Source organism: Aegilops tauschii, chromosome 4 (genome assembly GCF_002575655.3).
Source record: "Aegilops tauschii subsp. strangulata cultivar AL8/78 chromosome 4, Aet v6.0, whole genome shotgun sequence".
NCBI classification, from domain to species: Eukaryota; Viridiplantae; Streptophyta; class Magnoliopsida; order Poales; family Poaceae; genus Aegilops; species Aegilops tauschii.
Window position 1 is genome coordinate 512,535,498 of NC_053038.3, and position 22,290 is coordinate 512,557,787.

A 22,290-nucleotide genomic window follows, 5' to 3' on the forward strand; every position below is an offset into this window, starting at 1 on the left:
GTATAATAAAGCCCATTAAACATCCAAAACAGAATATATAATAGCATGGAACAATCAAAAATTATAGATACATTGGAGACGTATCACCCACACCCGCCGGTGTCTTGGTAACTTCCACACGGCCGAGCTCGCGACCGTGGAGTACGACCGCTGGCAGGTCCGCTACCACGGCGCGGCGGCTAGGCTCAATTTCCCCTTCGGCACACGTCCAGTCGACCTCGTTCCGCCGGAGCCAAGGGTGGTGAGCTTGGCTATGGCGCGAGAGGACCGCGAGGCATGGGAGCACCTCAAGGCCGAGGCCGCCGCCGAGGCCTACATGCAAGAGCTCCGCCGGCAGCACCCGGAGCTCATGGAGGCGGAGCGGGCGAACTTTGCCGGCGTGGAGGGCGGCGAGGTTATCGCGCTCTCCTCCGATAACGGGATCGAAGGCGGCGAGGATGGCGGCGCGGAGGGCGTCGAGGTGGGCGGCGAGGACGAGGAGATTGACATCGACGAGTGGAGGAGTGTCTTCCCCAACGACCCCGACGACGGCACCAGCCCGGACCTGACTCGCGGCACACCGTACCTGACGAGGAAGGATTGGCTCGACCTCTACTTCGACCGAAAGTAGTTTGGCTTAGTTTAAATTTATGTTTTATGTTCGATTATGCAAAACTATCTATGTTTGTGTTTGAATGCATGCTACTTTCGGTTGAACCTGCTTTGAACTTGATCAAATTGAAGTTTACAACATTAAGTTTAGGGGATCGACTAGAAACGGCTGAAAATTGCTGGAGTATATGTATATATATATATATATCCACTAAGGGTTTTAGTTCTTTAAGTTTGAAAGGATCGACTAGAGATTGCCTTATGCCTTGTTTATTTTAGTTCTTCAGAATGTAATGCTCTATATGTGCAACTATTTGCCGTGCAGTTCCATTTCATCAATAACAGTTTCAACAATACCACTATGAATTACGATATTTGGTTGTTGTTAAGGGTATTGCCGTTAACATGCCTTTTCGTTTTTTAACAATAACTAGTGTACTTTAGACCTGCACAATACCAGTTTGAATTACTATTTGTTTGTTTTTAAATGTTATGCCTGATGCAGTTAACACACCTTTTCACTTCTTGTTTTGCTTAACTAGCATGCTTAAACTTGCATAGTGAAGCTATCATTTGTAGATTATGTTCTCTACCATGGATATATTTGGTTGATGTTTAGCCTGTTGTGCTTAACATGCCTTTATATGTACTTATATAGGACAATATTGAGAACAATGCTATTTTCCATTGAGATTAGTTTCATCGCATTGCTTATATGTACTCACTATTCAGGATCTCGATAGCTGGTACCATATAGCCTGGGGGCTGATAAGGGATTAATCATCGAATTGGACATTTCACTGAATATATCTGTAATCCATTTATCAGTAGGTTAACTAGGGTCATATTTAATATATCTGAGGCTACATAGCAACATGCATTGTACTGAATGACTAAATATGCAATCCCAGGCTAAATAGAAACAAGGAAGAGTGTTACCTTAATGTTCTGATGATGTCTAGATATACATGTAATAAAATCTTATATAATGGGATGGAGGGAGTGTAGTACTACAACATTTTGCAATTGTTGTTTAGCTTCTAATATTAACTTGGTGCTTTTAGGTACATATGTCATTGCCAAAGATCCCTACTTCGATCGTTTCTGCGTATGGGGCAATGAGATATTCATGAACCAACATCAAGTGAGGAAACTGATAAAGATTGTTATTAAAATGGGTCAAAAGATGTCAATCAAACTATTTGTTTACACTTTATGCAAGACAACATTGAACTGCAGGATGGTAAGTAAGAACCCTGTAGCCTTCTTTTTACTGCCCGTAATGAGTTGTGTTAGATGACAACGTCTGAATCTTTTTTCCTTTGAAGTGGATCCTGAAGCAGTTTACTCAAGATTACCTCTCAAACTACATGATTGGCGGCCGGCCATCACAAGGGGTTGGACTAGAGTCGTGCGTGCCTTCTGCATCCAGGAGAGCACAATAGGGCCATTCCGCTTCACCTTGTTCATCAACCAGAATGTCTCTCGCCTCTTTCTTTACCATCTGTAATAGTACAAGTGTAGAACCCTAGTTTACAATTCTTTATTTGGTTCTGATGTAATTCTTAAACATATGTACCTGTGAACCGAATAATGCATTGGTTATTTGAACCTGATGGATATGAATAAAGCTATAGCCTACTTTCAAGTGTAAATTAGGTACAATTTCAAATAGCAGCAATTAAATTAGGGCGAAATTACGGTGTGCAGGTCATTACGGCGCACACGGTTAATGAAGCACAGCGTGTGCGATATACATCATAATCCGACATGGTTCACGGAGAGGAAATGTGTGTAACAATGCACACAGTTGCCGTTTGCAAAGTATGTGTGATGTCAGACACTATCACATACGGTGCGGGAAAACTAAATGTGTGTGATTATCTACCTATCGTACACGATTTATAATCATGAACTGTTTATGATGTGCCAAGCATCGTAAACGTAGAGCCAGTTTGGTACATGTCTGGAAAACTCCTGTGCCTGGAATCTGCCTGGTTTTAGGTAAAACCAAAAAACTCCGACTGCGATGGCAATGCAAGCACAAATGAGTAGCAAGGATGAAGCATTTCGGATATTCGAGATATCAGAAACGGTTATATAGGGACAACTGTATGCACCAAAGGCCCCCTATCCACGATGGTTTTTGGGTCGTGTGGGAAGGACCCCCCTATCGCCCACACTCACTTGGCGACGGTTCCAAATGCTGTCGCGGAAAGGGGTTAAAAACCATTTGTATAGCACCGACGCGCATGAGTGTTACTAACCTTTTACCACAGTTGTGCTTCAAAGTAACACCATGATCTTCATGATAGAGAGTCTCCTATATTGTCACTTCCATATACTAGTAGGAATTTTTTATTATAGAACTTGGCTTGTATATTCCAACGATGGGTTCCTCAAATTTCCCTAGGTCTTCATGAGCAAGCAAGTTGGATGCACGCCCACTTAGTTTTCTTTTGAACTTTCATAAACTTATAGCTTTAGTGGATCCGTTGCATGGCAATCCCTACTCACTCAGAATGATATCTATTGATGGGCATCTCCATAGCCCGTTGATACGCCTAGTTGATTTGGGACTATCTCCTTCTTTTTGTCTTCTCCACAACCACCTTCTATTCCATCTATAGTGCTATGTCCATGGCTCATGCTCATGTATTGCGTGAAAGTTGAAAAGATTTGAGAACATCAAAAGTATGAAACAATTGCTTGGCTAGTCATCGGGGTTGTGCATGATTTGAATATTTTGTGTGATGAAGATGGAGCATAGCCAAACTATATAATTTTGTAGGGATATGCTTTCTTTGGCCTGTTATTTTGAGAAGACATAATTACCTTGTTAGTATGCTTGAAGTATTATTGTTTTTATGTCAATATTAAACTTTTTTTTTGAATTTTACGGATCTGAACATTCATGCCACAATAAAGAAAACTACACGAATAAATATGTTAGGTAGCATTCCACATCAAAAATTCTGTTTTTATCATTTACCTACTCAAGGGGAGAAGGAATTAAGTTTGGGGATGCTTGGTACGTCTCCAACGTATCTATAATTTTTGATTGTTCCATGCTATTATATTATCTGTTTTGGATGTTTTATATGCATTAATATGCTATTTAATATTATTTTTGGGACTAACCTATTAACCTAGAGCCCAGTGCCAATTCCAAATTTTCCCTGTTATTGAGTCTCACAGAAAAGGAATACCAAACGGAATAAAACCTTCACGATGATTTTTCTTGGACCAGAAGACAACCAGGAGACTTGGAGAGGAAGTCGGAGGAGCCACGAGGCGGCCACAAGGACGGAGGGCGCGCCTAGGGGTGTAGGGCGCGCCCGCACCCTTGTGGGGCCCTCGAGCACCTCCTGACAGAATTCTTTCCCCTATATATTTCCATATATCCCCAAACCACCAAAGGCATCCACGAAAACACTTTTCCACCACTGCAACCTTCTGACCCGCCAGATCCAATCTAGGGACCTTTCCCGGCACCCTGCCGAAGGGGGATTCGATCACAGAGGCCTTCTACATCAACTCTATTGCCCTTTCGATGAACCGTGAGTAGTTTACCACAGACCTACGGGTCCATAGCTAGTAGCTAGATGGCTTCTTCTCTCTCTTTGATTCTCAATACCATGTTCTCCTCGATGTTCATGGAGATCTATTCGATGTAATACTTTTTTGCGGTGTGTTTGCCGAGATCCGATGAATTGTGGATTTATGATCAGCTTATCTATGAATATTATTTAAATCTTCTCTGAATTCTTATATGCAAGATTTGATATCTTTGTAATTCTCTTCGAACTATCGGTTTGTTTTGGCCAACTAGATTGGTTTTTCTTACAATGGGAGAAGTGCTTAGCTTTGGGTTCAATCTTGCGGCGTCCTTGCCCAGTGATAGTAGGGGCAGCAAGGCACGTATTGTATTGTTGCCATCGAGGATAAAAAGATGGGGTTTTCCTCATATTGCTTGAGTTAATTCCTCTACATCATGTCATCTTGCTTAATGCGTTACTCCGTTCTTTATGAACTTAATACTCTAGATGCATGCTGGATAGCGGTTGATGTGTGGAGTAATAGTAGTAGATGCAGAATCGTTTCGGTCTACTTGAAACGGATGTGATGCCTATATTCATGATCATCGCCTTAGATATCGTCATAACTTTGCGCTTTTCTATCAATTGCTCGGGAGTAATTTGTTCACCCACTGTATTTTTTGCTATCTTGAGAGAAGCCTCTTGTGAAACCTATGGCCCCCGGGTCTATTTTCTATCATATAATTTTCCGATCTATCATATTAGTTTCCGATCTACTCTTTTTGCAATCTTTTACTTTCCTGTCTATAAACCAAAATACCAAAAATATTTACTTTATCGTTTATCTATCTCTATCAGATCTCACGTTTGGAAGTAACCGTGAAGAGATTGACAACCCCTTTATCACGTTGGGTGCAAGTTGTTTGATTGTTTGTGCAGGTATTAGGTGATTTGTGCGTTGTCTCCTACTGGATTGATACATTGGTTCTCAAACAGAGGGAAATACTTATATTATCTCTACTTTGCTGCATCACCCTTTCCTCTTTAAGGAAAAAACCAATGCAAGCTCAAGAAGTAGCAAGGTGGAAGGGAGGAGGCAGACGGATGAGGCAGGGAGGAGGAGGACCGATGAGGTGGGGAGGAGAGGACGGATGAGGCAGGGAGGGAGGTGGGAGGAAGGAGGCGGGAGTGAGGAGGGAGAGGGAGGGATCGAGAGAGGGACGAGGAGGGATGGAGGAACTACCTCGGTGGAGGAGGAGCAGGAGTGTCGGCGGCGGCCGGCGGCAGCGTGTTCGGGGAGGGCCGAACGTCGGCGGCGGCGGACGACAGGGTGCGTGGGGTGTGAGAGTGGGAGTGGAGAGGGGGAGAGTGAGGGGCGGACGGGGTGGAGAAGATAGGATGGGTTTAGCAGTAGCGCGTGTTAGGGGAAAGCGCTACTGCTAAACTACCTACCAGTAGCGCACTTCAAGGGAAAACACTACTACTACACTTAGCCTGGCGGCAACGGCGGGGCAATTTTAGTAGTAGCGCTCTTTGTCCCTTCCGCGCTACTGCTATGTATATAGCAGTAGCGCATTCTGTGAACACGCGCTACTGTTAAGTAGCAGCACCGCCTCTTTTTACCCAGCGTTACTGTTAATGTTCTGTTTATAAGGTTTTCCCTAGTACTTGGTGTAAATATGCATGCTTGGAAAACGAACAATTTTGTTGGGTGACTGAAAACGATGTTTACGTTCAGCCAATGGGATATTCTTCAAAATCGTCAGTGGAACTTCCGATAAGTCCCGATCTTTTTGCATTCCCATTTTACTAAAAAAAATGGAAACGTGATGAGCAAATAAATTTTATAAGCACAATAATACGTGGGATCCCAACTATCTCTACTATTTAATGGTTGGGCTATCGAATGTTGTTATTGAAGGGTGGCTACGTCTCTCAAGCAGTTCACGAGCATAACATGACTTCTATCCATCGATGGAAAATTTATATGTGATTTTCTATTTGCACTGATGACTAAAAGAACAATGGAAAACCAAAATGCAGTGGAAAATTTCCGGATGCTACTATGGTTATGAGACTCCACAGATGTATGATGAAATTGTTAGAATTATGCAAATTTGTGAACGAACAACAGCAGTGAAACGAATGATGAACCGACATAGTTGTACTAGTCCCTTGGATACAAGTGTTGTGAGTACCTAGGTGGGTTATCTTTCTTCCCGTGAAAGAAAGAAAGGCTCCTAGCCGTTAGGATTTACATGCCTCCTGCTGGCGCCGCGGTCGACCAGCCTTATCTCCTAAGATCTTAGGGCCATAGAGGCGCGGTGAATGTCAGTTCTTGTCGGCAAGAGGGCTCACACTTTGTTTCTAGATGTCTTTTTTGTCTGTTTAGGGTTTGTGTCTTGCTCAGAATGGCGAGGCGGCGGCGACTCCCTAATGATTGAATAAGGTTTTCCCCGCTTAGGACCTGTCTCAGTGATGCATCTAACATCGTCGGGTGTGGAGGTGTGTCTTCAGAGGATCTCATGGGATGCGATCGGTAATGTCTTCGGTGGATCCTCTTGGATTCGGTTTTGTTCATCTGCGTTCTTGCGTATACAAGTTGTATCCTTCCATCTATGATTCTGTTCATCGGCAGTGATTGGTATTTGGGTGCGCTGGTCCTTTGGGGCCATCAAATTTTGTACAATGCAAGGTACTAAGGGGAGGTGCTTGATAAAACAAACCGAGCTTTTTTTCAAGTATCAATCCTTATCCTTTTAGGAGGGGTGACCAACTAAGCTTCTACCATCTACAAATAAGCACCGATGCTTATGAAAAATCATTCTATTTTTCTAATCACTCCCCTAAGCACACTGAAATTTACAATGGTTTATTTTTGCATTGTATAAGGCTTTAGCACGATGACTTCCCGAGTATCTACTACAAAAACATTTTCTCGGCTGCGGTGAGTCCGGTGATGAAGGCGTAGTGCGTTGGACTCGCACGAGTGCTTGTAGTCATTGGTAGGAGGTTTACGCACGTGGAACTAATTTATTTCACTTCTCGTGTTGACTGTACTGTTATGATGTTCGATGAATAGATGAAATTTTCTGGAAAAAAAGACACACTTGTACTAGCAAATTTAATTGTATAGAGTTGGCATATATTCAGAAGAAGAGAACTTTTGTGGCGAAAACAACAGAATTTGTCATCCTCGTGGTGGAGTACAGTTTGTTCTTTTAACTCACATAGATGGAAGGGCTTCTTCACTCCTTTTCTTTCTTCAATATATGATACACATTCTTGTGAATATTTGAGGAAAAAAACTGATAAAGTAATTATTCACATGCCACCCCCTCCCAGCTGACGTTCGCCAGATAATATTACAATTTTTTAGTGCAACTTCCTTGCAATCAGGGTCCAATGTTTTCACTCTCTTCAAAAAAAGAGAGAGGCAACCGTGATACAATATGTTCACTGTAAGGTAGTGAGGTGCGTCTCGCAATAACAGTGAGGCCAAGCGTCTATTGACCCACACGCACCTGGATCCTCTACCGTCGAACATCAGAGGACTGGGTGGCGGTGACGGTGCTGGATCTTGTCGCAAGTCACTGGCACGGGATGGCGGCGACAGCGCAACTGCCTCTGTTTTTCTAGGAGAGGTTTGGCCTCCCATCTTTATTTCGTCGTTGCCTGAACGGTCTCCATACAAATGTCTCGTCAGTGACACAACGCCGGAGGCCGTAGTAGTGACTACAATGGCGAAGGAGCATCGCTCTCGGTGTACATGCTCGCGTTGGAAAACGAACCGTTTTGTTGGGTTACTGAAAATGATGTTTACGTTCAGCCAATGGGATATTCTTGAAAATCGTCAGCACAACTCTAGTGGATTCTATATCCTAATTTCATAAAAACAGAACTTTCAATAAGTCACCATCTTTTCCTTTCCCATTTTTCTCAAAAAATTGGAAACATGATGAACAAATAAATTTTATACGCACAATAATACGTGGGGTCCCAACCATCTCTACTATTAATGTTCGGGCTACCGAATCTTATTGTTGATTGGTGGCTACGTCTCTCAACCAGTTCACGAGCATAACATGACTCCTATCCATCGATGGAAAATTTATATATGATTTTATATTTGCACTGACGAGTAAAAGAACAACGGAAAACCAAAATACAGTGAAAAAATTTCCGGATGCTACTACGGTTATGAGACTCCACAGATGTATGAAGAAACCGTGGGAGTTATGCAAATTTGTGAACCAAGAACTACAATAAAATGAACGATGAATCGACAAAGTTGTACTATTCCCTCGATACAAATAGTATTGTGGGTAACTAGGTGTGTTATCTTTCTACCCGGGAAAGAAAGGAAGGCTCCCAAGCATTAGGGTTTCCACGCCTCCTACTAGCGCCGCCGTCTACCAGCTTGTCTCCTACGATTTTAGGGCCATAGAGGAGTTGTGAATCTCAGTTCTTGTCGGCAAGAGGGCTCATGTTTCGTTTTTAGGTGTCTTTTTAGTCTGTTTAGGGTTTGAGTCTTGCTCCTCTATGGATGGAATAAGGTTTCCCTCGCTTAGGACCGGTCCCAGCGATGCGTCTAGCATCATCACAAGGCGTGTGGAGGTTTGCCTTCGACGGATCTCACGTGATGCGACCGGTGTTTGACTTCGATGGATCCCCATGGATTCGGTTTTCGTTCGTCTGCCTTCATGCGTCTACAACTTGTATCCTTTGAATCTACGATTTTGGCCATCGGCGGCGATTGTTGTTCTAGTGTGCTGGTCCTTTGGAATTTTTAAATTTATACAATGCAAGGTGCTAAGGGGAGGTGCTTGGTAAAATGAACCAAGATTTTAAATCAAGCACCGGTCCTTATCTCTTTAGGAGGGGGGCCTAGCTAAGGGTCTACCTTCTACAAATAAGCATCGATGCTTAAGAAAAACCGATTTATTCTTCTAATCACCTTCGCTAAGCACCTTGCATTGTATGAAGCTTTATTTCAGCATTGTACAAGGATTTAGCACAACAATTTGCCGAGTGTCTACTATGACAAGGTTTTACTACCGGTGAGGGCAGCGTAGCTCCTTCGGCTCGCGCCCGTAATTGTAGTTGTTGCTAATGGGTGTACGCACATGGATCTAATTTTTATCACTTATCGTGTTTATTGTACTGTTATGCTGTTTGATGGTCTAGATGAAGTTTTCTTTTTCTCTTCTCTACCACTTAAAAAGAATATAAGGTCCCCATTTCACCTTTCTTTCCATTATCCCTTCGTCCAACCTTCTATGTATATGATAATCAATCGCTTTAATTTACTTACCTTCTGATCCAATTTCACTTTAGTTTACTTACCAAACTTCTAATCAAAATATAGGGTAATTCACGAGCAGAATTTGATGAACATTTATTTACACAATCGGATTACTATAGACATGTAAATCACAAGCTAACGTACTAGAATATTTATATCCGTTGCAACGCACGGACATTTTTCTAGTTGAAAAAAAAAAAACATACTTGTACTAGCCTCAGGATGGACGAACTTATTGACGTGAAGAGGACGACGCGAGATGGAGGGCACCCTCGCAACGCTAATGCGGGTCAGCGCAAAGCAAACACCGCCCCAGCTGTACTGGGCCCGGTTGCAACATTGCGATGCCGACACAGATTGGATCTAGGGCGCTTCAAACAGTGTTGTACGGCTTCAGCATCCTGGACATTGCTTGGAGTAGTTGCTTTCTTAGGCAAGAGGTTTCCTGTTGCTGGCTTTCCTTCATCTCTCCTGCTACTAAATTCATTTCTTGTACCTCGAAATAAAACACACAACACGACAAAGTCTTGAGAGCAAAAATAGAAAGAGGGGATTTACTTTTTTATTTGAACAAGAGAAGGGATTTACTTTCGCTTGTTCTCCTGCTAGGCACACCCATTTCAATGCTTTGACCACACCAATTTGTGCAAACAAATATAAACAGTAGTCACAAGAATTATACTATTGAATTCATTTTTAATAGAGTATCTGATGGTATAATTATATGACACACTACTTATATATTATTGGGTTTATTTATGGTCATGGTAAAATCATGGAAAATGATAATGCCGTGTAAAGAGAGATCCAGGGACTACTGAATTAAGTTAGGTTCATACCGTAAAGCATCTGTCAAGACAATGCACATCTCCGTATTCTACTGTGTTGTCAGGTTGTCCATCTATACTAGAACCTACACGCTCCAATGGTTCATAGAGAAGCATATGAGATAGCTGGGCAAATACATACCCGGGATAAAAAAATTAAGACAAGTAAATGCATAAGTATCATCTAGGGCATAATTTCACAGACCCTAGATCTGATCTTGATTTATCCTCTAAATATCAGGACTACTAATCTCACAATACACTACATATGTTTCCTTCAAGCATACAACCACATCATGAAACTTCAATCCAAACTGCTTTACGACAACACAATAGTGGAATAGTTCATCTGTACTGCTTTCGCGGTCATAATCATAAGCAAACAACACATGCGCCATCACTGAATTTATGCGGTTATAGCATTTGAGAAAATACATTTGCCATCCTTTTGCTGGCATATGGTTATATCTCAGGGTGTAAATCGGGATTATTCTGTTCATGAAGCACACAATTTTTCTCAAACTTTTTCCTCGATTTGTTTCACGAACCAGATTGCCAAACCCTACTAAAATAAGGGAGACAACATGAATCAGATTCTTCTGAAACTGCATATTGTACATTAGCAATTTATTTATTTATTCAATCCATCAATAAATCATGAGCATGGCCTTTACAGTATTGATCATATACTGATATGTTATCATGTAAGCACGTGATACGCGTATAGTCGAAACATCTAGGTAACTAGGCAGCACTGCAAACACGATAATAAACATTGGCGGGATAAGCGAGTTATACTCTCCAGTAGGCCAAGCCAAAGCAGCGTTGGCGGTGGTGTCCTCGGTGGTCTTCTTCTTGAGGGCAGCAGCACCGGTCCTCTTTTATCCAGTGGACATGCCGATGACGAGGACGGCGAGGACGTGGGGGAAGTCATGGACATACAGAAACGGCAGCGAGCAGTCGCGTAGAAGACGCTCCCAAAAAACCTAATCACCCCTCGCCCGTACAGGATCTCATGAGGCAGGGTTTCGTAAGCCTGCTCTCCTGTATAACTGTGCACGCGATGGACGGGACGGGATCACCGACGACAACAACGAGGAGTGGAAAGATGCTGGACAACGTATGGAGGCAGAGCAGATGTGTATGTTCTTATTGGCGGATTGGTTTCCCGACGCATCCAAATATATAGGCGTGGTCGAGTAGGGCGACGTGGGTTGGACCCATGTCCGAGTCGGCAACAGCCCATGATCTGACCAGCGAAACTAAGCGCTCATTCAGGACACACGACCCGCGGGAGGCATGGAGAGGTGGGCGGCGGTAGAGGAGCGTGCAGTAACCACTCTTCTCAAGCTTCGGTAATATGTGGAAGAGGATCGGTTTTAAGGGGGTCCAAAACTTCCTCCACTAGGAGGGTGGGACTAAACTTTCCACCACGTCCTTTGTCATGACTCCTAGATGGGCCCTTAGATTTTCTGAAATTGTTGGAAGGGCCTAAAGCCCACCTCATATTTCAACAATCCCTACCGGATACCAAAGGCTCATTTGCTCCAAACACTGGCTTGAAATACCAGTATTTTCTATATATGGAGATTAGTTAAGATCGAAATTCCACCTAGAGCAAGCAGCTACACTCCTTCGCAATTGACAATGGACTATGTCTTGAATTGTCAGTTTGGCGTAAAAATATTTCAGCACATGTCTTACCAGTACTAGGCCGATAGAGAAAGATTCCTCACGTGACCTAATAATAACGAACAAGTGGATTGTACTGTGGAGCCAAAGCAACATGAAGGTGACACATGGCTCCCCATCTTCTGTTTTCTTTCAAACAGAATACCAGTCACGTTTCAGCAACAGTAGCGCTAGCAGGAGCAGTAGCGGCGTACTCCTAAAGTGATAGATAAGGAGAGAGATATGGATCGATGCCGCCATCGGTGATTACTATTGTGCAATTATTTTTTTACTGCAATAGATAGCAAACATTTTTTGGGAGTGGTTGGCTTTGCGAACGTTTTAGGTGGCAAAATTTAGTTGTATGGGTCAAAAAATTAGTTGTACGGGGTTCACATTTACTAAGAAGATAACTTTTGTGGCGAAAAGCATCGAAATTTGTCGTCCTCGTGGTGGAGTTGGTGTGTTCTTCCAACTCACTTAGGTGGAGGGGCCTCTTCACTCCTTTTCTCTCTTCAATATATGATATGCATGCTTGTGAATATTCGAGGAAAAAAACTTGGCAAAGAAAATGTTCACTTCCACCCCCTCCCAGCTGACGTTCGTCAGATAACATTACCCTTTGTTTAGTACAACTGTTTTTCAATCTGGCTCCAACGTCTTCCCTCTCTACTTAAAAAGGGAGGAAGCAGTTATACAATATATTCTGCTTCATCACCAGATCTGTATAGAATCAACTTCGAGCTAGTCAACTAAAATTACTTGCTATGTGCTGCTTCATCACCAGATCTGTATAGAATCAACTTCGAGCTGGTCAGATTTGAGTCCTTTAGTCTCTCACATAATTTACATGACACTGCTAGTACAGAACTAATGTTAAATAAGTATAAGCAGGTTATTCTGGAATGAAAGTCACTCTGCATAGAGCCACAATTATGCCTTTTCTTGTTACGCTTCCAGTCTTTCTAGAATAAACCCGGACACATTTTAAAATTGTAAATTTTGCAGGGAAGGTTCCACGCTTCCCTTACTTCCAAATCTCCAGCAATAAATGTTGTTACACGGAGGTAGTTCTTTTTTATGGACTCGTGTCTTTGGAGTGGCATTCTTATTGAGTGCGTATTTGTTAACCTATCATTGTTTTTGGTGGTACTCCCAGTATGATCCATGGGCTTGTTGCTTGTGGTGGTGAGGATGGTGCAGTTGAATGCTTTGACATGAGGAGGAAGTCTTCTGTTGGCACAATTAATACAACTTCTTCTTCTGAAGATGTTGATCAGGTATATTATTGTATCTTGTCAGCAACTTGCTAGTAATAATACACTAGCACTGCAATTTCTTGACATTATTTTGGTGGTTCTTATGCTTCAAAACTGCAGGAGGTCACGTCTTTGCAGTTCGATGAAAATCAAGGGTACCTTCTGGCTGTTGGGAGCAGCATAGGAAATGTTCGATTCGTCATCTGTTATTTTAGTTGACTAGCAAACATGCTCGTTGCAACAGGAGAATGATTATACATGCACTTATTATGGAGGAAATAGTCTACACTGAAAAATATAGACTATAAACTAAAAAGGAACCCAAACTTTGATTTTTGTGCATATTAATAATATGATGCTCCTTCTAGCCATGTATATCACAGCGTACATTAGAGGGGAAAAGAAAAAAGTTCTGTCAGTAGCAATTCTTGTGTGCACTGATAAAACGAATTCAAATTTGCCTCCACTATCTACTATATAGTCACAAATGCGCGGTTCAAACGGTTGCAGGCGGTCTGAGGGTTTTCGTTGGACATGCCCATAGGGAGGAGGTTTTCTCTCGCTGGCTCTCTTGTTATACAAAATTCATTTCCTGTGACGGCGGCGCTAACAGCAAAGCGCCTTCAGCTCGCAGTGCTTGTAGTCGTGTCTAGGCGCACGTAAATCTAATTGTTGTCACTTCTGGTGTTTATTGTACTATTATGATGTTTGATGAATATAGATGAAGTTTTTTTTTAAAGACATACTTCTACTAGCCTCAGGATTGATGAACTTATTGTCGAGAACAGAGGTCGCGAGATGGAGGACACCCTCGCAATGCTAAGGCCAACTCCAATGCAAGGCCCCAAATCGTCTGCGGACATCCTTTGGGTGCAAACAGACAGATGCGCAATGACCCAACGCGCGGGAGCATACCTATTTTCTGTCCAGTCCGTGTGCGTTCTGCTCCATTTCCAGACCTAAGGTGCTCCGGATTTGGGGCCAAAGCGCACAGAAAACGGACGGAGTTGGCCTCGTCCTTGTCCGCTCGTGATCATTCGGGCCCATATGTCAACCTCCCTGCACCCCACCTACCCCTCTTTTCTCTCTCTCCTTTATCTCTGGCGCCCCCGGCCTAGCCGCCGCTGCCTCCCCTGGCATCCCGACGATGCAACAGCAGAAGCGCGGCCAACTCCCATAGTAGCAACAGGAGGAGGCCAACTCCTCCGCTATGCTGATAGCCGGGGTAGCGCTCGGTGCGGGCAAGCGCTGGGAGGCGAGGTGCGGCGAGATGCGGCAAGATCAGGGTGGGTGCGGCAGGGCTGGGCGGGGGCACGGGCGTGCGGCAGCGGGAGCTAGAGCACGGCAAGCGAGCGTGGCGGGCGCGGGCGGTGAGCACGGGGGCGCGTTGCGCATGCGGGTGACCGCACGGCCACCCTCCCTCGTCACCGCATGCTCGAGGGCAGCAGCATCAAGTTCGCCATGCCTAAGGTGTTAGAAGAAATGACGAGGGTGGATATCTCGTCAAATGGGGTAGCACTGTTGGATGCAGAGACCGTGTCCGCCTCTTTGTCCGCGTCCGCTGTCCATTTTTTTATCTCAAAGACTCAAACGAACAAAATCCGAATAAATCGGTAGTCCGATTTAGGATTGACGGTTGGAATTGGCCTATATCAGCCCAAAGCAAACACCGCACCAGCTGCACTGGGCCCGGTTGCAACATTGCGAATTCCGACAAAGATTGCATCAAGGGCGCTCCAATCAAGGCGCTCCACACAGTGCTGTACATCCTCAGCATCCTGGTCATTGCTTGGAGTAATTGCTTTTTTACCGAGCACGGCCCAGGTCCCAGAGATTTGCACGTTAGCACCTCGAAACTGCTGGAATTTTGTCTATTTTAGGCCTAGCCCAATAGCAGTTTCAGAAATTCCTAATAAATTCTAGAGGCCCACGCAGCCCATTCATGCAAGGCAAGAGGTGGAACTAAAGTTTAGTCCCACATTGCTAGTTTAGAGGGAGTTGGACGTGTTTATAAGGGAGATTCTTTCCCCACATGTATGAGCATGAGAACAAGAGGGACATCCACGCGCGCTCCTCCTCCGCCCGCCTCGCCTCGGGTTGCGGGAAACATTTTGCTGTAGTGGAGACTAAATACGAACAGCGCACCTCTTCGCGTGCTGCCTGTTCGCTTCGTCTCTCTCCGTTGCTTGACCTCCCGCCGCAGCCTGTTCGCGTCCTTCTCTTGTGCTTATATAAGAGAGGTCGCTCCTCTCTAGAGAGACACACCAGAAGATCCTCTTCCTCTCGCCACAAAGTTCCTGAGCATTGCGCTGCTGCTACGATCTTCCCCATCCCGACTTGCGGCGTGCACCGCAGGTCGGGACAGTAGGCCTCCGAAACCGCACCTTTTACGTCCTGTACGGGAGAAGGGTGATAAGGTTTTTGGGGAGCGCTCTGCGCGACTACTGACTCCTTCGTCACGGACGCTCCGGACTCCGACAACGACTTCTTCCCCGACGTCGACAACCTCCTCGACGACATGGCTGGCGAGGATGTCGACCCCAAGTCCAGTACTGCTACTGTTGTCCCGTATGTGATCTTCTCCTTCCTGTTCGAGGTTCTACTACAGTACCTTGTTCAGGTGTTTGCCCCAGATATATTAGGTTCTACATCATATATGCAACTACCTCTCCTGTCTGCTCTAGATTTGCTAGGCTACAGTTCATATTTGCAGATGCCTTTTACCTTCTCTCTGTCAGAACGCATGACTTATTTTATCTCTACTAAATTAGTCATGCTTTATCTATTTTTTCTGTTAATAAAATCATTTGGTAAATTCCTCATATTTCCAACAATCCAAAAACCTTATTATAGGCAATTTACACCAAGTGGTTTTGCTACTTCCATGAGACCTCATATGTTTGAGGGTATCCACTATAAGAGGTGGTGCGTGAGAGCAGTCTTATGGTTTCAAACCATGAGTTGCTATGACGCCACTCTTGGCAAACCTGAAGGAGAGCTTGATGCTCAACAGGCACAAGCTTTTCAGAAAATGGATACTCTGTTTAAGGCTGATCTCTTGAGTGTTCTTGGTGAGAACATAGTTGATGCTTATGCGTCAATTGATAATGGAAAAGATATGTGGGATGCACTCGAGGCCAAGTTTGGGGTCTCGGATGTTGGCACTGAGCTCTACATCATGGAGCAATTCTATGATTACAGGATGACTGAAGAGCGCTCCGTGGTTGAGCAAGCTCATGAGATACAGTCATTTGCTAGAGAACTTGAGCACTTCAGTTGTATGCTACCGGACAAGTTTGTTGCCGGAGGTATCATCACTAAGCTTCCTCCTTCGTGGAGGAACTTTGCTACCTTACTAAAACATAAGAGACAAGAGGTTTCCGTCCCGGATCTCATTGGCACTTTTGATGTGGAAGAAAAGACGAGAGCAAATGACACACATGCTCGAGGTATTGAGGGAGGATCTAGTGCAAATCTGGTACAGAAGAAGAACTTACAGCCCCACAAGTTCAAGAACAAGGGCAAGTTTGATGGTAAAGCAAAGTTTGATGGGAAGAACAAGGCTGTGCAACACACGAACTTCAAGAAGAAGAATGACAAGAAGAAAGGTGTTTGTCATGTGTGTGGGGATCCTGATCATTGGGCTCCTAGTTGCCCTAATCGCTATGACAAGCGTCATCCTGGGAAAGGCGGCAAGACCACTAATGTTGTCATTGGAGACACTGACATGAAGGATGTTGGGTATGGTATATTTCCCACTATTCTGTCAGTATGTAATTTTCCTGATTGGTTGATTGACACGGGTGCTAATGTGCATGTATGCGCTGATATTTCCATGTTTTCGACTTATCAGACCGCAGGGACTTCAACCGTGCTGATGGGCAACGGTTCAAGTGATTCTGTTCGTGGTGTTGGCACGGCCGATCTGAAGTTTACTTCGGGGAAGATCGTGCGGCTGAAGAACGTGCATTATGTCCCCTCCGTCAATAAAAATCTTGTTCGCGGATCTCTTCTGTGTAGAGATGGCTATAAGCTTGTCTTTGAGTCGAATAAATTTGTAATATCCAAGTACAGAACCTTTGTTGGTAAAGGCTATGAGTCAGGAGGCATGTTTCGTTTGTCCTTATCAGACGTTTGCAATAAAGTTGTTAATCATGTTTGCAACAGTAGTGAATCAAATGTGTGCCATTCACGTCTTTGTCATGTTAACTTTGGTTGCATGTCGCGACTAGCGAATTTTAACTTAATCCCTAGTTCCACCACTGTCAAGGGATCTAAGTGTCAAGTGTGTGTGCAAGCTAAGCAACCTCGTAAGTCTCACGTGACTGCGGAAACGAGAAATCTTGCACCACTAGAACTTATACATTCAGATCTATGTGAAATGAATGGTGTTTTGACAAAAAGTGGAAAGAAATATTTCATGACTATGTATCTTCTGAAATCTAAGGATGAGGCTTTGAACTTTTTCAAGATCTATAAAGCTGAAGTGGAAAACCAACTTGATCGGAAAATCAAGAGGCTTAGGTCCGACCGTGGTGGAGAGTATTTTTCCAATGAATTTGATGCCTTTTGTGCGGAACATGGTATAATCCATGAGAGGACGCCTCCCTATTCAGCCCAGTCAAATGGGGTAGCCAAAAGAAAGAACCGTACTCTAACTGATTTGGTTAACGCCATGTTAGACACATCGGGTCTCTCCAAGGCATGGTGGGAGAGGCGATATTGACTGCATGTCATGTCCTAAACTGAGTTCCCACAAACAATAAAGAGATAACTCCATTCGAGGAATGGGAGAAGAAAAGATTAAAGCTCTCTTATCTACGAACCTGGGGTTGTTTGGCGAAACTCAATGTGCAAATTCCAAAGAAGCGCAAGCTTGGACCAAAGACCGAAGATTGTGTTTTACTGGGATATGCTTTTTATAGCATTGGTCATAGATTCTTGGTTGTAAAATCTGAAGTACCTGACATGCATGTCGGTACGATCATGGAGTTGAATGATGCGACTTTCTTTGAAGATATCTTTCCCATGAAGGATATGGCTGCCTCATCTAATCAGGAGATGCCTAGTTCATCATCGAATCAGGAACCAAATACAATTATTGAACCTGTCGTTTCGATGGAACACTTTGAAAATCCTGTGGAGAAGAACAATGAAGTTCCTACTAGGAGCAAGAGACAGAGGACTGCAAAGTCCTTTGGTGATGATTTTCTTGTGTATCTCATAGATGACACTCCCAGTTCTATTTCAGAGGCCTATGCATCTGAAGATGCTGACTACTGGAAGGAAGCAGTCCGTAGCAAGATGGATTCCATCTTAGCGAATGAAACTTGGGAGATAACTGATCGTCCTTATGGGTGTAAACCTATAGGATGCAAATGGGTATTCAAAAAGAAGCTTAGGCCTGATGGTACTATTGAAAAGTACAAGGCTCGGCTCGTGGCTAAGGGTTATACCCAAAAGGAAGGTGAAGACTTCTTTGATACTTACTCACCCGTAGCTCGACTGACCACTATTCAAGTTCTACTTTCACTAGCTGCCTCACATGGTCTTCTCGTTCATCAAATGGATGTTAAGACTGCTTTCCTAAATGGAGAGTTGGACGAGGAAATGTATATGGAACAACCAGATGGGTTTGTACTAGATGGTCAGGAAGGGAAAGTGTGCAAGTTGCTGAAGTCTTTGTACGGACTTAAGCAAGCACCCAAACAGTGGCATGAGAAGTTTGAAAGAACTTTAACAGCTGCAGGCTTTGTTGTGAACGAAGCTGACAAATGTGTGTACTATCGCCATGGTGGGGGCGAGGGGGTTATCCTTTGCTTGTATGTTGATGACATACTGATTTTTGGAACAAATCTGAATGTTATTAAGGAGGTCAAGGATTTCCTATCTGGTTGTTTTGAGATGAAGGATTTAGGAGTGGCTGATGTCATTCTGCACATCAAGTTGTTGAGAGACGATGATGGTGGGATTACATTGCTTCAATCTCACTATGTGGAAAAGATCTTGAGTCGCTTTGGCTATAGTGACTGCAAGCCTTCTCCAACACCATATGATGCTAGCGTGCTGCTTCGAAAGAATTGAAGAATTGCTAGAGATCAATTGAAATATTCTCAGATTATTGGCTCACTTATGTACTTAGCCAGTGCTATAAGACCTGACATCTCTTTTGCTGTTAGTAAACTGAGTCAGTTTGTCTCATAACCAGGAGATGTGCATTGGAAAGCTCTAGAAAGAGTTTTGCGTTATTTGAAAGGCACTGCTAATTATGGAATTCACTACACTGGGCACCCAAAGGTGCTTGAAGGGTATAGTGACTCAAACTGGATCTCAAATGCTGATGAGATAAAGGCCACGAGCGGATATGTATTCACTCATGAAGGTGTCGCTATTTCTTGGAAGTCTTGCAAGCAGACCATCTTGACGAGGTCAACAATGGAAGCAGAACTCACAGCACTAGATACAGCTACGGTCAAAGCAGATTGGCTTCGTCGGCTCTTCAATGACTTGCCGATTGTTGAGAAACCTGTACCGGGTATCCTTATGAACTACGACAATCTAACTGTGATCACGAAAGTGAGCAGCTCAAAGGATAACATGAAGTCATCAAGACACGTTCAGAGAAGGTTAAAGTCTGTCAGAAAAATGAGAAACTTCGGAGTTATTGCATTGGATTATACCCAAACGTCTAAAAATATGACAGATCCTTTTACTAAGGGTCTATCACGTAATGTGATAGATAATGCATCGAGGGAGATGGGTATGAGACCCACAATATAAGTTGTTCACAGTGGTAACCTATTCTTTGTGATCGGAGATCCCATGAATTAGATGTGGAAGACAAGCTGTTGATCAACTGAGAGGATAGTATCCTTACTATTAACAATACCACTCCATGAAGATGCAATACTCTCCTAAAACTGCATGGCAGGTTGATGTATATCTTAATGTGTTCTAAATGGCTCATTTAAGCAGAGATGTTATCCTGCAGAACATCTTTTGAAGAACACACCTATATGAGTCTGATTGTCAAACGTCGCAATCTATGAGAGTAGGGTTCTCTCTAGTAAACTCATGAAAGGTCTCAGAGTATGACGCATAAGCTCCACCCGCGGGGAAGACCTACGGTAGCCACGTATCGGTCAAGGCTTTATGTGAAGCTAGATTTGCAGAAAACTTGCAGTTTAAGACCTAGTCCACTGTTCAAGTTACTTACTAGTGTAGCATAGAGTTCTAGGTGGAAGTTCAACTTAACAGTCTCCACTGCAGTACCGATATATAAAACAGTGTTTTGAAACCAAAGGCAAATTTTGTGTGCCTCTGGGATCTGGTGTGGGATTGCTGGAATTTTGTCTATTTTGGGCCTAGCCCAATAGCAGTTTCAGAAATTCCTAATAAATCCTAGAGGCCCACGCAGCCCATTCGTGCAAGGCAAGAGGTGGAACTAAAGTTTAGTCCCACATTACTAGTCTAGAGGGAGTTGTACCTCTTTATAAGGGAGGCTCTTTCCCCACATGTATGAGCATGAGAACAAGAGGGACATCCACGCGCGCTCCTCCTCTGTTGCCCGCCTCGCGCGGGTTGCGGGAATGAGCCGAGCCGATGTCTAAATTTTTGCCACGCACAACGGGTATACGAATGGACGGCGCACCTCTTCGCGTGCTGCCTGTTCGCTTCGTCTCTCTCCGTTGCTTCACCTCCCGCCGCAGCCTGTTCGCGTCCTTCTCCTGTGCCTATATAAGAGAGGTCGCTCCTCTCCAGAGAGACACACCAGAAGATCCTCTTCCTCTCGCCACAAAGTTCCTGAGCACTGCGCTGCTGCTACGATCTTCCCCATCCCGACTTGCGGCGTGCACCGCAGGTCGGGACAGTAGGCCTCCGAAACCGCACCTTTTGAGTCCTGTACGGGAGAAGGGTGATAAGGTTTTTGGGGAGCGCTCTGCGCGACTACTGACTCCTTCGTCGCGGACGCTCCGGACTCCGATGACTACTTCCCCGACGACGACTTCTTCCCCAACGTCGACAACCTCCTCGACGACATGGCTGGCGAGGATGTCGACCCAAAGTCCAGTACTGCTGCTGTTGTCCCGTATGTGATCTTCTCCTTCCTGTTCGATGTTCTGCTACAGTACCTTGTTCTGGTGTTTGCCCTATATATGTTAGGTTCTACATCATATATGCAACTACCTCTACTGTCTGCTCTAGATTTGCTAGGCTACAGTTCATATTTGCAGATGCCTTTTACCTTCTCTCTGTTAGAACGCATGACTTATTTTATCTCTACTAAATTAGTCATGCTTTATCTAGTTTTTCTGTTTATAAAATCATTTGGTAAATTGCTCATATTTCCGACAGAAACAAACACGCAATTGGACAAAGTCTTGTGAGCAAAAATAGAAAGATGGGATTTACTTTCTTTAGCTACTGAAAGCATTTCCTGTAGCACAGCCCAGGTCGCAGAGATTTGCAAGCATAAATTCGGCAGCAAAGCGTGACCACAATCTGCAGACGCCAAACAGCGACTGAAAGGCAGGAACAGTTACTACTACTGCTTTTGGAAAACACAATGGAGGACCATGTACGAGTACCCAATGCCACATATAATTGCATGTGCACAGCCATTATTGTAGCACCTCTGATTTATGTTCCTGGAAAGCATCAACCATGGAATTTGTTTCACCTTTTTCTGACATAATGTGTTTATTTAAATTTTTAAAACCACATAAAGCATTATGTGAAGGCAGGAGAGTTAACATACTCTTCTCTTCAAACACAACTAGCGGTGTGACCCGCGGATTTGCGCGGCTAGATTTCCTATGTGCCTTTATATCCATATTGGCATTGATATGTTGGTAAGAAGTAGACATATAGCAAAAATACAATACAGATTTGTCAACAAAAGCAAAGCAATGCATATATCCGCAGACTTTATTTAGTTTGTTTTATTGTGTTGGTAGTGTATTTTGCATGCGACAATACAAAACCATAGGATTGTGCTGCTGGCATGCCTGCTAATCTATATGGAGTTTTTTTAATCTTTTCGTTTTCCTCTTCTTCTAACCAATTAGGTTTTTCCTTTTTTTTTTGATAACCGCCCT

The 22,290-nt window shown here is 43.8% G+C and overlaps 1 protein-coding gene across 1 annotated transcript in view; it reads left to right on the top strand.

The window, feature by feature from the left end:
* Positions 1-349: 349 nt before the first annotated feature.
* The window catches only part of LOC109779380 (uncharacterized), a 123,715-nt gene continuing 101,774 nt past the window's right edge, over positions 350-22,290 (top strand). Inside the window, exons 1-4 of the mRNA XM_020337994.2 lie at positions 350-460; positions 12,942-13,000; positions 13,093-13,213; positions 13,313-13,381. Coding sequence (XP_020193583.2) covers positions 350-460; positions 12,942-13,000; positions 13,093-13,213; positions 13,313-13,381 — 360 coding nt within the window. The remainder of the gene's footprint in view (positions 461-12,941; positions 13,001-13,092; positions 13,214-13,312; positions 13,382-22,290) is intronic.